At 43.5% G+C, this 13,739-nt stretch overlaps 1 protein-coding gene across 1 annotated transcript in view; it reads left to right on the top strand.

Moving 5' to 3' along the window:
* The window catches only part of ambra1b (autophagy/beclin-1 regulator 1b), a 45,658-nt gene extending 31,919 nt beyond the window's left edge, over positions 1–13,739 (top strand). Inside the window, exons 15-18 of the mRNA XM_039017177.1 lie at positions 2,328–2,435; positions 2,690–2,883; positions 5,840–5,971; positions 11,766–13,739. Coding sequence (XP_038873105.1) covers positions 2,328–2,435; positions 2,690–2,883; positions 5,840–5,971; positions 11,766–12,373 — 1,042 coding nt within the window. The 3' untranslated portion in view covers positions 12,374–13,739. The remainder of the gene's footprint in view (positions 1–2,327; positions 2,436–2,689; positions 2,884–5,839; positions 5,972–11,765) is intronic.

Raw genomic sequence — 13,739 nt, 5'->3', positions numbered from 1 at the left:
GCTAGTTAGGGTGAAGAGATTGGAAAGCTGTCGCGGTCATCCCACTCTTCAAAGGGGGTGACACTCTAGACCCAAACTGCTACAGACCTATATCTATCCTACCCTGTCTTTCTAAGGTCTTCAAAAGCCAAGTTAACAAACCGATTACCGACCATTTCGAATCCCACCGTACCTTCTCCGCTATGCAATCTGGTTTCAGATCTGGTCATGGGTGCACCTCAGCCACGCTCAAGGTCCTAAACGACATCATAACCGCCATCGATAAGAGACATTACTGCGCAGCCGTATTCATCGACCTGGCCAAGGCTTTCGACTCTGTCAATCACCACATTCTTATTGGTAGACTCGACAGCCTTCGTTTCTCAAATTATTGCCTCGCCTGGTTTACCAACTACTTCTCTGATAGACGTCAGTGTGTCAAATCGGAGGGCCTGTTGTCCGGACCTCTGGCAGTCTACTACTATTGCACAGGGTTCAATCCTCGGGCCGACTCTTCTCTGTATACATCAATGATGTTGCTCTTGCTGCTGGTGATTCTCTGATACACCTCTATGCAGATGACACCATTCTGTATACTTCTGGCCACTCTTTGGACACTGTGTTAACTAACCTCCAGACGAGCTTCAATGCCATACAACTCTCCTTCCGTGGCCTCTAAATGCAGGCTCTTCAACCAATTGCTGCCCGCACCTGCTCGCCCGTCCAGCAGTTGGACGGCTCTGACTTAGAATACGTGGACAACTACAAATACCTAGGTGTCTGGTTAGACTGTAAACAATCCTTCCAGACTCACATTAAGCATCTACAATCCAAAATTAAATCTATAATCGGCTTCCTATATCGCAACAAAGCATCCTTCACTCATGCTGCCAAACATACCCTCGTAAAACTGACCATCCTACCGATCCTCGACTTCGGTGATGTCATCTATAAAATAGCCTCCAACACTCTACTCAACAAACTGGATGCAGTCTATCACAGTGCCATCTGTTTTGTCACCAAAGCCCCATACACTACCCACCATTGCGACCTGTACGCTCTCGTTGGTTGGCCCTCGCTTCATACTCGTCGCCAAACCCACTGGCTACAGGTTATCTACAAGTCTCTGCTAGGTAAAACCCCGCCTTATCTCAGCTCACTGGTCACCATAGCAGCACCCACTCGTAGCACACGCTCCAGCAGGTATATCTCACTGGTCACCCCAAAGCCAATTCCTCCTTTGGTCGTTTTTCCTTCCAGTTCTCTGCTGCCAATGACTGGAACGAACTGCAAAAATCTCTGAAGCTGGAAACACTTATCTCCCTCACTAGCTTTAAGCACCAGCTGTCAGAGCAGCTCACAGATTACTGCACCTGTACATAGCCCATCTCTATAATTTAGCCCAAACAACAACCTCTTCCCCTACTGTATTTATTTTGCTCCTTTGCACCCCATTATTTCTATTTCTACTTTGCACATTCTTCCACTGCAAATCTACCATTCCAGTGTTTTACTTGCTATATTGTATTTACCTCGCCACCATGGCCTTTTTTTGCCTTTACCTCCCTTATTTCACCTCATTTACTCACATTGTATATAGACTTATTTTTCTACTGTATTATGGACTATGTTTTGTTTATTCCATGTGTAACTCTGTGTTGTTGTATGTGTCGAATTGCTATGCTTTATCTTGGCCAGGTCGCAGTTGCAAATGAGACCTTGTTCTCAACTAGCCTACCTGGTTAAATAAAGGTGAAATAAATAAAATAAAGATAAATCTTAACGCTACAGCATACGGTGGCATTCTAGATGATTCTGTGCCTCCAACTTTGTGGAAATAGGTTGACTTTCGGTTGACTAAGATTTTTTTGGGGGGGTCAGGGACAGCCCTAGTAAATAGTATGGTCTACAGCTTATCATTAGGGATTCTAACTTGGGCGAGCAGAACTTCGAGACTTCCTTAAACTTTAACCTAATATTAGAGATTGCGCACCAGCTGTTAGAGACACCCCACCACCCCTGATCTTAGCGGACTCTGACATTCTGTCTTGGCGATGCATTGAAAAAAACAGCTAGATTTGTGTTATCCATGTCCTTGTTCAGTCATGACTCGGAGAAGCAGAGTATATTACAGTTCTTAATGTCCCATTGATAGGATAGTCTCGAACGGAGCTCGTCCAGTTTATTTTCCAGCAATTGTGCATTCACCAATATAACAGATGGTAGAGGCGATTCATTATTCATGTCCATAAGCTCTTTTAGGTCATAGGAAACGATGGCGGAAGCATTATGGAGAGATCCAATTATGACGACATCGTCGCCGATGATCAATGTTGTCTGTTCTCTAGGTTCTACCGTAGTGATGGAGAGAGCCCGGCCGAAGCAAGCGCAGAGCCCATATTCACAGTCAACAGCGGTGGTGGAACCAGCAGGACCCGCAGTACAGATCGACCAGGGTGAGGAATCTAGGACCCAGAAGGCGTTGTTGACACCTCTTTCTCTTACCCCTCTCCCTGGCCTGCTCGCCGTGTGCACTGAACTGTGGCAAAATTCGGAAACTTATCCCAAATCCCCAGGTTTTCCAGAAATCCACAAACTTTAAAACCGGGGAATTTGGGAGAAGGTTCCAGAATTTACAACCCAAAACTGTTATGAGTGTCCATCCAATCATGTCTTACCAATCTTCTCTGTGGTGTATGTCTTCTCCAAGGGCCCCCAGTCGTTCCAGCTGGAGACTTGACAGAGACATGGGTCTCATGAACGCCATTGGCCTCCAGCCCCGACACCCCGCCCCCTCTGTGACCTCACAGGGCACTCAGACGCCCATCGTTCAGCTGCAGAACGCCGAGACGCAGACAGAGAGGGACCTCACCAGGCCCAGCACCTCCCACGCTGCTGCTTATGGTAGGAAACATAATAATAATAATTAGAGCCCGACCGATAAATCTGTTGACCGATATTATAGGCCGATATTAGCCTTTCCCAGAAATACACTACCGCTCAAAAGTTTGGGGTCACTTAGAAATGTTCTTGTTTGTGAAAGAAAAGCTAATTCTTTTATCCATTAAAATAACAAATTAATCTGAAATACAGCGTAGACTGGAAAGTGTAGCTGTTTCCAGCTACAATAGTCATTTACAACATTAACAATTTCTACACTGTACTCCCGATCAATTTGATGTTATTTTAATGGACAACAAATTTGCTTTTCTAAGTGACCCCAAACTTTTGAACGGCAGTGTATATGTATGTCTTCATTCCACAGATAAAGCGTCAATATTATATACCTAGAATGAACAAATACAGTGCATTCGGAAAGTATTCAGACCAAATTTTTCCTAATTTTGTTACGTTACAGCCTTAATCCAAAATTTCATTCCTCATCAATCTACACACAATACTACATAATGACATTGAAAACAGGTTTTTAGAAATCTTTGCAAATGTATTAAAAATAAAATACAAATGCCTTGTTTACATAAGTATTCAGCCCCTTTTGCTATGAGACTTGAAATTGAGCTCAGGCACATCCTTGATGTTTCTACAACTTGATTGGAGTCCACCTGTGGTAAATTCAATTGTTTTGACATTATTTGGAAAGGTACACACACCTGTCTATATAAGGTCCCACAGTTGACAGTGCATGTCAGACAAAAAACCAAGCCATGAGATCAAAGGAATTGTCTGTAGAGCTCCAAGGCAGGATTGTGTCAAGGCACAGATCTGGGGAAAGGGTACCAAAATGTGTCTGCAGCATTGAAGGTCCCCAAGAACACAGTGGCCTCCATCATTCTTAAATGGAAGAAGTTTGGAACCACCGAGACTCTTCCTAGAGCTGGCTGCCCAGCCAAACTGAGCAATCGGGGGAGAAGGGCCTTGGTCAGGGTGGTGACAAAAACAGATGGTCACTCTGACAGAGCTCCAGAGTTGTGGAGATGGTAGAACCTTCCAGAAGGACAACCATCTCTGCAGCACTCCACCAATCAGGCCTTTATGGTAGAGTGGCCAGATGGAAGCAACTCCTCAGTAGAAGGCACATGACAGCCCGCTTAGTTTGCCAAAAGGCACCTAAAGATTATCAGAACATGAGACATGAGTCTCTGGTCTGATAAAACCATGATTGAACCCTTTGGCCTGAATGCCAAGCGTCATGTCTGGAGGAAACCTGCCATCTTCCCTACAGTGAAGCATGGTAGTGGCAGCATCATCCTGTGAGGATGTTTTTCAGCGGCAGGGACTGGGAGACCAGTCAGGATCGAGGGAAAGATGAATGGAGCAAAGTACAGAGAGATCCTTGATGAAAACCTGCTCCAGAGCACTCAGGAGCTCAGACTGCGGCGAAGGTTCACCTTCCAACAGGACAGCGACCTTAAGCACACAGCCAAGACAACGCAGGAGTGGCTTCAGAGCAAATCTCTGTCGCTGGAGAGAGCTGAAAATAGCTGTTCCGCAACACGCCCCATCCAACCTGACAGAACTTGAGGATCTGCAGAGACGAATGGGAGAAAATCCCCAAATACAGGTGTGCCAAGCTTGTCGCGTCATACCCATGAAGACTCGAGACTGTAATTGCTGTCAAAGGTGCTTCAACAAAGTACTGAGTAAAGGGTCTGAATACTTACAGTAGCAGTCAAAAGTTTGGACACACCTACTAATTCAAGGGTTTTTCTTTATTTTTACTATTTTCTACATTGTAGAATAATAGTGAAGACCTCAATAATATGAAATAACCCACGTGGAATCCTGTAGTAACCAAAGAAGTGTTAAACAAATCAAAATGCATTTTATATTTGAGATTCTTCAAATAGCCACACTTTGCTTTGATGACAGCTTTGCATACTGTTGGCATTCTCTCAACCAGCTTCACGAGGTAGTCACCTGGAATGCATTTCAATTAACAGGTATGCCTTGTTAATTTCTGGAATTTCTTTCCTCAATGCATTTGAACCAATCCGTTGTGACAAGGCAGGGGTGGTATACAGAAGATGGCCCTATTTGATAAAAGACCAAGTCCATATTATGGCAAGAACAGCTCAAATAAGCAAAGGGAAATTACAATCCATCATTACTTTAAGACATGAAGGTCTGTCAATCCGGAAAATTTCAAGAACTTTGAAAGCGCAGTCACAAAAACCATTGAATGCTATAATGAAACTGTCTCTCATGAGGACCGCCACAGGAATGGAAGACCCAGAGTTACCTTTGCTGCAGCGGATAAGTTCATTAGAGTTACCAGCCTCAGAAATTGCAACCCAAACAAATGCTTCACAGAGTTCAAGTAACAGACACATCTCAACTCATTCCCCCCTCTAAACATATCGGCAGTTATATCGATAATCTGACTTTCTCCCTAGTCTGTATCGGACCCAAAAATATCATATCGGTCAGGCTCTAATAATAATAATTTGGTGGGTGCCTATATTTGTTCTGTTTCAAGTGTGTATTATACTCATGTATGGAATGTTTGTTTTGCATATCCCATCTCCCTCGGATACACCCAACGGCAACCCTGGAGCAATAAGGGTAAAGTGCCTTGCTCCAGGGCACATCGGCAGATTTTTTTCACCTTGTCGGCTTACGGATTCGAACTAGTAACCTTTCGGTTACTGGCCCAATGCTCTAACTGCTAGGCTACCTGCCACCGACTTCTCATTGGCTCCCTGTGTGAAAAAGAAACACTGAGATCCAATCAGAACGTTCTCAAAGACACATTGACATTCAATTAAGAGTCAGCAGTAAAAGTATTATTTTGTATTTAACACAGATATTAACCTAATGTCTCATCTTATTGTGCAGTTTAGTGTTGCAGTTTCTTTGAGGAAATGTAAATGTATCAATGTTTTCTCTCTCACTATCTCAGAAGTCCGTCAAGAGCTCCCGTCCACGAGCCGCGAGGCCAAAGGGAGCCTAGAGCAGCCACAAACCAGCCAGATCGAGGACAGTGCCCTGGGGGACGCCTCGACAGAAGCCGGCACCTCTACCGCTAACACCGGTAATCCTCTCAGTCCCACCTACTACCCTCCCGTTTTATAATGCCATTAAGCAGGGTTGGGGTCAATTCCAGTCAATTCCGAAAGTTAACCCAATTTGAAATGTTACTCATTGAAAAGCATAGAGAATTGGAATTCCAGTGTACTTCCTGAATTGAAATGGAATTGACTCCAACCCTGTCACAGTGCCTCTTATTGTACCTTCTATATGGTTTTACAGCATGTTTTCCCCTACTATGATCTCCAGGCGGGGTGCAAAGGCCCCCAAAGCGACATCCAGGCCCTCTAGTCTCATTCAATTCAAACCAATAGAAGCATAGGGGTAGGGGAAACAGTTTTTTATATGGCTTTAATGACGGCACATGGTCAGGAAGGGCTGTTTCAACTGTCTGTTTTGCAGAGGAGAGAATCCGTGAAAGATGGAGGTGTTAGGTTCTAATTTCCAGAGTAAAAACTCAACGGACACTTTGAAAGCTCAACCAAGTTTATTCTTCCCAGAGGATCAATACAACCTTTTCACACAAGCACTGATATTTAACCCTTCCTCCTAGGCTGAGTCTCCTCCTACACATCTGAACAAACATTGTGTCTTTACTGCTAGGCAGGACACTAAGTGATACGGGCCGTAAACTTTTATTTCTCCCTTAACGTGACCTGACCTGACCTCGTATCAATGCCTTCCACGTGTGATCGCTTTCCCTACACTCAGTACATTCCAAGCTTAATTGCACACACTATATACCTTCCTCCTACAGATAACCATTAACTTCTGGTGTAGACCCTCTAAACCTAAGCACCCAATATTTCAATAGGATACCTGATAATTAACCCTATCCCAAGTTTAGGAGTTAGTACCCAGAATCCATCACAGGTAACTGCCAAAATAAATGACACGCCAATATAGTGTCTTTATAGGGCGTTGGGCCACCACGAGCCCCCAGAACAGCTTCAGTGCACCTTAGTATAGAGTTTGCCAGTGTCTGGAACTCTATTGGAGGGATGCAACACTGTTATTCCACAAATTCCATAATTTGGTGTTTTGTTGATGGTGGTGGAAAACACTCTCAGGTGCCACTCCAGAATCTCCCATTAGTGTTCAATAGGGTTGAGATCTGGTGACTGAGACATACACCCTTTAACTTCTTATTGCTGCAATCCCATTAACGGGATGATATGACAACAGCCAGTGAAAGTGCAGGGTGCCAAATTCAAACAGAAATCTCATAATAAAAATTCCTCAAACATACATGTATTTTATATCATTTTAAAGGTAATCTTGTTGTTAATCCCACCAAAGTGTCCGATTTCAAATAGGCTTTACAGCGAAAGCACCACAAACGATTGTTAGGTCACCACAAAATCACAGACAGTCATTTTTCCAGCCAAAGACATGAGTCACAAAAAGCAGAAATAGAGATAAAATTAATCACTAACCTTTGATGATCTTCATCAGATGACACTCATAGGACTTCATGTTACACAATACATATATGTTTTGTTCGATAAAGTTCATATTTATATCCAAAGACCTCAGTTTACATTGGCGCCATGTTCAGAAATGCCTCCAAAATAGGAGAGGAAGAAATTGCAGAGAGCCACGTCAAATAACATAAATACTCATCATAAACTTTGAAAGATACATGTTTTACATAGAATTAAAGATACACTTGTTCTTAATGCAACCGCTGTGTCAGATTTCAAAAGCTTTACAGCAAAAGCACAATATTCAATAATCTGAGAACAGCATTCAGCCACAAAAGGAAGCCATACAGTTACCCGCCAAATTGTGCAGTCAACAAAACTCATAAAAAGCATTATAAATCTTCACTTACCTTTGCTGATCTTCATCGGAATGCACTCCCAGGACTCCCACTTCCACAAGAAATTTCCGTTTTGTTCGGTAATGTCCATAATTTATGTCCAAATAGCTATTTTTGTTAGAGTGTTTGGTAAACAAATCCAAAGTCAGGAAGCGCGTTCACTAAAGCAGTTCCATAACAGTCAGTAGAAACATGTCAAACGATGTATTGAATCAATCTTTAGAATGTTTTTAACATAAATCTTCAGTAACGTTCCAACCGGAGAATTACATTGACTTCAGATGTGCGATGGAACAGAGCTCTCGTGTGAACGCGCATGGATAGAGCATGGTCAGGTAATGGTAGACCTGACTAATTCCTTTTGTCTCAGGTTTTTGCCTGCCATATGAGTTCTGTTATACTCACAGACATCATTCAAACAGTTTTAGAAACTTCAGAGTGTTTTCTATCCAATATGAATAATAATATGCATATATTAGCAACTGGGACTGAGGAGCAGGCAGTTTACTATGGGCACCTCGGTGCACCTTTCATCCAAGCTACTCAATACGGCCCCTGCAGCCATAAGAAGTTAAACCCCCTATGCTTCTTCAAGACCCCTCTTTCACTGAGATCTGTTCTAGCCAAGGTAGCCAAAATAATGTGCAACTGGGATTTTTATACATGGCCCTAAGCATGATGGGGTGTTAATTTGATGTAAATGGGGAATAATGTCAAATTTTGAGTGTGTCAAAGTTCCTAAACCCCTCCGACTCACTGTTGGGTGGTCTGTCAGTGAGCACCTCTCTCACTCGGTGTGTGCGGTACAGCGAGAGCTACGTCACCAGGTTATGCAGCCCCCCCCAACTCACTGAGCGCTAGTCAGAACTTTGTGGAATAGTGCAACTCTGAAAATAATAGACTAAATCGGGGAGCCCAATCGATTGTGAGATATGGCATATACAGTGGGGCAAAAAAGTATTTAGTCAGCCACCAATTGTGCAAGTTCTCCCACTTAAAAAGATGAGAGAGGCCTGTAATTTTCATCATAGGTACACTTCAACTATGACAGACAAAATGAGAAAAAAATCCAGAAAATCACATTGTAGGATTTTTTATTAAATTATTTGCAAATTATGAGTGCAAATTTGAGATTGTTTTTGTCTTTCTGAGATGCGAGTGGGTGAACGGATGATCTCTGCATGTGTATTTCTCACCGTAAAGCATGGAGGAGGAGGTGTTATGTTGTGGGGGTGCTTTGCTGGTGACACTGATTTATTTAGAATTCAAGGCACACTTAACCAGCATGGTTACCACAGCATTCTGCAGCGTTACACCATCCCATCTGGTTTGGGCTTAGTGGGACTATAATTGACCCAATGACCCAAGACCTACAGGCTATATAAGGGCTATTTGACCAATAAAGAGAATGATGGAGTGCTGCATCAGATGGCTTGGCCTCCACAATCCCTCAACCAAATTGAGATGGTTTGGGATGAGTCGGACCGCAGAGTGAAGGAAAAGCAGCCAACAAGTGCTCAGCATATGTGGGAACTCCTTCAATACTGTTGGAAAAGCATTCCATGTGAAGCTAGTTGAGAGAATGCCAAGACTTTCATCAAGTCAAAGGGTGGCTACTTTGAAGAATCGCAAATATTAAATATATTTTGATTTAACACTTTTTTTTGGGGTTACTACATGATTCCATATGTGTTGTTTCATAGTTGTAACGTCTTCAATATTATTCTAAAATGTATAAAATAGTAAAAATAAAGAAAAACCCTTGAATGAGTAGGCGTTCTAACATTTTTGACCGGTAGTGTATATAGATTAAGAACTTTTGTGAAAGAGCACAGTTTGAAATATATGGCAAACAGAAATCAAATCAGATGGACATCAGAAATAGATGGGAGAGGTTGAGGGTAGGGGAAGGACAGGAGTAAAAACAAACAAAATATAACTATTTTAAAATAGACTGTGTCCATAAAATGTATATAGTATGTATAAACTGGAATTACAAGCCTAACGTGTTGTTGTTCACTAGTTTTCTCCAATTGGTGGTGGGTTGGAGGGTAATAAAGGAAACGTATTTTTTTTTTTAAATGTGTGTGTGAAGAGGCGACTCTGGGATGCTGGCCTTTTAGGCAGAGTTCGTCTGTGTTCTTTTGCCCATCTTAATCTTTTTTTTCTTATTGGCTAGTCTGAGATATGGCATTTACTTTGCAACTCTGCCTAGTAGGCAGCATCCCGGAGACGGCTCTTCACTGTTGACGTTGAGACTGGTGTTTTGCGGGTACTATTTAGTGAAGCTGCCAGTTGAGGACTTGTGAGGCCGTCTGTTTCTCAAACTAGACACTCTAATGTACTTGTCCTCTTGCTAGGTTGTGCACCGGGGCCTCCCACTCCTCTTTCTAGTGTGGTTAGAGCCAGTTTGCGCTGTTCTGTGAAGGGAGTAGTACACAGCGTTGTACGAGGTCTTCAGGTTCTTGGCAATTTCTCGCATGGAATAGCCTTCATTTCTCAGAACAATAATAGACTGACGAGTTTCAGAAGAAAGTGCTTGTTTCTGGCCATTTTGAGCTTTTAATCGAACCCACAAATGCTGATGCTCCAAATACTCAACTAGTCTAAAGGCCAGATTTATTGCTTCTTTAATCAGGACAACAGTTTTCAGCTATGCTAACATAATTGCAAAAGGGTTTTCTAATGATCAATTAGCCTTTTAAAATTATAAACTTGGATTATCTAACACTGTGCCATTGGAACACCGGAGTGATGGTTGCTGATAATGGGCCTCTGTACGCCTATGTAGATATTCCATAAACAATCTGCCCTTTCCAGCTACAATAGTCATTTACAACATTAATAATGTCTACACTGTATTTCTGATCAATTTGATGTTATTTTAATGGACAAAAAATGTGCTTTTCTTTTAAAAACAAGGAAATGTCTAAGTGACCCCAAACTTTTGAACAGTAGTGTGTGTGTGTGTATGATCGATCAATACACAACTTTCACAGAGTAGGGTATTTGATGCAAGAATATTGGATGCAAACATATAAAATACATTTTTCATTTCATAAAATTAGACATTGTCTTGCTCACTCGAGAGAAGGCAATTTGGTCCTGGCTTCCAAACGAAATCCCCTGCATCATTTTGTGAAATTGTCATTAGTCTACCGATTTTGCAAATAATAAATGTAATAATATCATATTTGATCTACCCCAATAAAAAATTGGAAAGTGCACATAAATCGATAGCCTTGGTACAGGTGTCTATTATATGTGCAACAGAAATTTAGGATATGTTCGCTGGCTACTGTAAGAAAGTTACATTCTAATGAAACATTTGTGAAATAAATTAGCCTTTTAGCCCATATGTGTCATCCTATGAAGTGGACTCACTCTTTCCCTCATTTTAGTAGATCTATTTTTCCATAATGATCTGATCACACCATGTAGAATGATGTCAAATTGCGTTGAAAGTGGGAGGCAGGATTTGGTTGGCTCTTTTCCTCTTTGCTTGGCAGAGATCTCAGAAAAGGTCAAATTGTGAACCGGTGACCCAAATTTATCACATAAAATGTATATGCCATATCTCACAATCGTAGCTCTAGCTCTAGCTCGCTCTCCCTGAGTGAGAGAGGTACGCACTTTGACAGACAGTCCAACAGTGAGTCAAAGGGGTTTAGGAACTTGGACGAAATTACATTTCGGCAGGCATAATTGAATTTCTCCCCTCTTGGAGTCATTTCCTATGGCCCTCGATGGTTTCCATCGTCTCCTCATAACCGCCCTCTTCTACCAACCAGCTGAACTGAACACTGAGGTTTCAAGGAATAACAGCAGACTGACATATTAACTTCCTCCCTGGGGCTAATTAAGTTTTCATTACATTACATCGTTTTTTTTGGTGACATGCCACACAATCTGCAGCTTGAAAGCATGAATTATCATCGCTCAATCATCTCTCGTTCCCTCCCTCCCTCTGTCCCAGGTGAGGCCCCAGAGTACGCCCCGGGAGAAGACGCCCTGGCGCGGATCCGCCGGCTCATCGCAGAGGGCGGCATGACGGCGGTGGTCCAGCGGGAGCAGAGCACCACCATGGCCTCCATGGGTGGGTTTGGCAACAACATTATCGTCAGCCACCGCATCCACCGCGGCTCCCAGACTGGGGCGGGTGCTGCAGCCAAGCGTCCTAGCAGCAGTGACCCTATTCTGGCCGACCCTGGCCCCTCTACAGCCTCCCCTTCCACCTGCCCCCTCAACTCCCTGTGTCTCAGCCTGGAGCACCCCCCTGCTCCCTCAGAGCCTCACCCAGGCCAGGTGTGGGGTCTGCCCTCCCTCTCTCAACCACAACCCCCTGGCCTAGCCTCAGAGGGTGAGGGGGCCAGTCTCTCAGTGGCCATGGACATCGACGACGTGTTTGAAGGAGCCGGCCGAATGGACGATTCTGAGCCAGGCCCCTCTTCCTCCCTGCTCTTCTCCTCTTCTTCCTCTCGCGGCTCTTACCCCTCCGGCACCGGCGGAAATGGCAACAATAACAACAACAACAACGGCAGTAACAACAGAGATAGTTACCCAGGTGACCCTTACAGCAGGTAGAGTTCTGTGTGACTTGGCCCTTATTGCCCAGGAGAGGGAGAGAATCCCTCAGAGGAGATAGTGGGTGAGTGCTTTGGGTCGACAGACGGTGTATCACGAACCCTAAAGCCGAGTGTACACTACACGATTTTTGGCCCCCGATTTAGCTGTCGCAGACATGTTTCTGAGATCGGAGACAAAATCACCATGTTGTTGCCTACTCGAACCGTCCAAGACGTCCCAATATTTTCAAACATGTTTGATTTTATTGGCACAATGTGTAATGCTCTTGTAGTGTGAGATGTGATGACACGTTTTGAGAACAGTGATAGGCATTGTGAGCTCGCCAGAGTAGAAGCCAGTGAGATGATGTATCACATCAACCATAATGTGTAGACTCTCGAACAGGAGCGACTACTACTACTAGCTAGCTAGTATGCGTTTGTACTTGCCTTAAAAGCCTAAGTGTCAAATGGTTACCGCTCTGAAGTTCACAAGCAAAATGTATTGGCTAGATATTTCAACTCTATGGCAAGCGTGAATGTCTGACTATAAACTTTGAGGATGCTTTGAGCCACAGCTCGTTCTAGCAACGTTAACAATCTAATCACATCACATTGTTTTCGCCAGACAGCGTGGTATGGAGTATCCTCACGACTAAGTGAAGAATCTTGTCTTGTACCACATCGTTTAGTGTGCGCACCACTACGTTGGCAAGACGGTTGTTTAATGTGAGCGGCTCAGCCATGTTTGGATTTTGAAAGTCGTGTAGTGTACGCCCGGCATAAAGGAACAGTATGGCCCTGTCTTGCTGGTGCGCTTCTCCTCAAAGCCTTATCTCACAAAGAATGGGTGCTCAGACTCTGCAGGGTATCCAGCCCTGAACATAAGGGACATAAGCTCCCCCCCTCCCCATGCTGCACCCATCAGTGGCATTGTGATCCCCCTGCATTGGTGTGCACTTACACTGCACTTAAAATGGACCTTAGTTGTATGATCATTCCATGTCAGAAAGGCTTTTACTTGAATTGTGCCAGCACCGGGGTACCGATGCTGAGATTTTTTTTCAGTCCTTTCTCTTTGCATAGGTGTGACCGATAGACAAGGTTACTCCATTCAAAGTGCCATGTAAGGGTAATTGTATACAACAACAACAAGAAGAAACAGACGGTTTCTCCAGTGTGTGCAGCGTTCTGGTGCCATGTGATTTGATGTGAAATAGCGTGCGTTTGCTAAATTTGGAAGCTTTTTTCCCCCTTTGTTTTGCTGCCAAGTTGTAGGACGTGTATTTGTAATTTGATGATAATGCATAGCGGGAAAATAATCCTATTGTTGTATGAATCATGAGATGCGTGTGGCATAACTAAAGCCATGCCTTTCAAGAGAA

The sequence above is a fragment of the Salvelinus namaycush genome, chromosome 21 (genome assembly GCF_016432855.1).
Source record: "Salvelinus namaycush isolate Seneca chromosome 21, SaNama_1.0, whole genome shotgun sequence".
NCBI classification, from domain to species: Eukaryota; Metazoa; Chordata; class Actinopteri; order Salmoniformes; family Salmonidae; genus Salvelinus; species Salvelinus namaycush.
The sequence above is the reverse complement of the archived record's forward strand: the minus strand, read 5'-3'. Positions and strand labels throughout refer to the sequence as shown.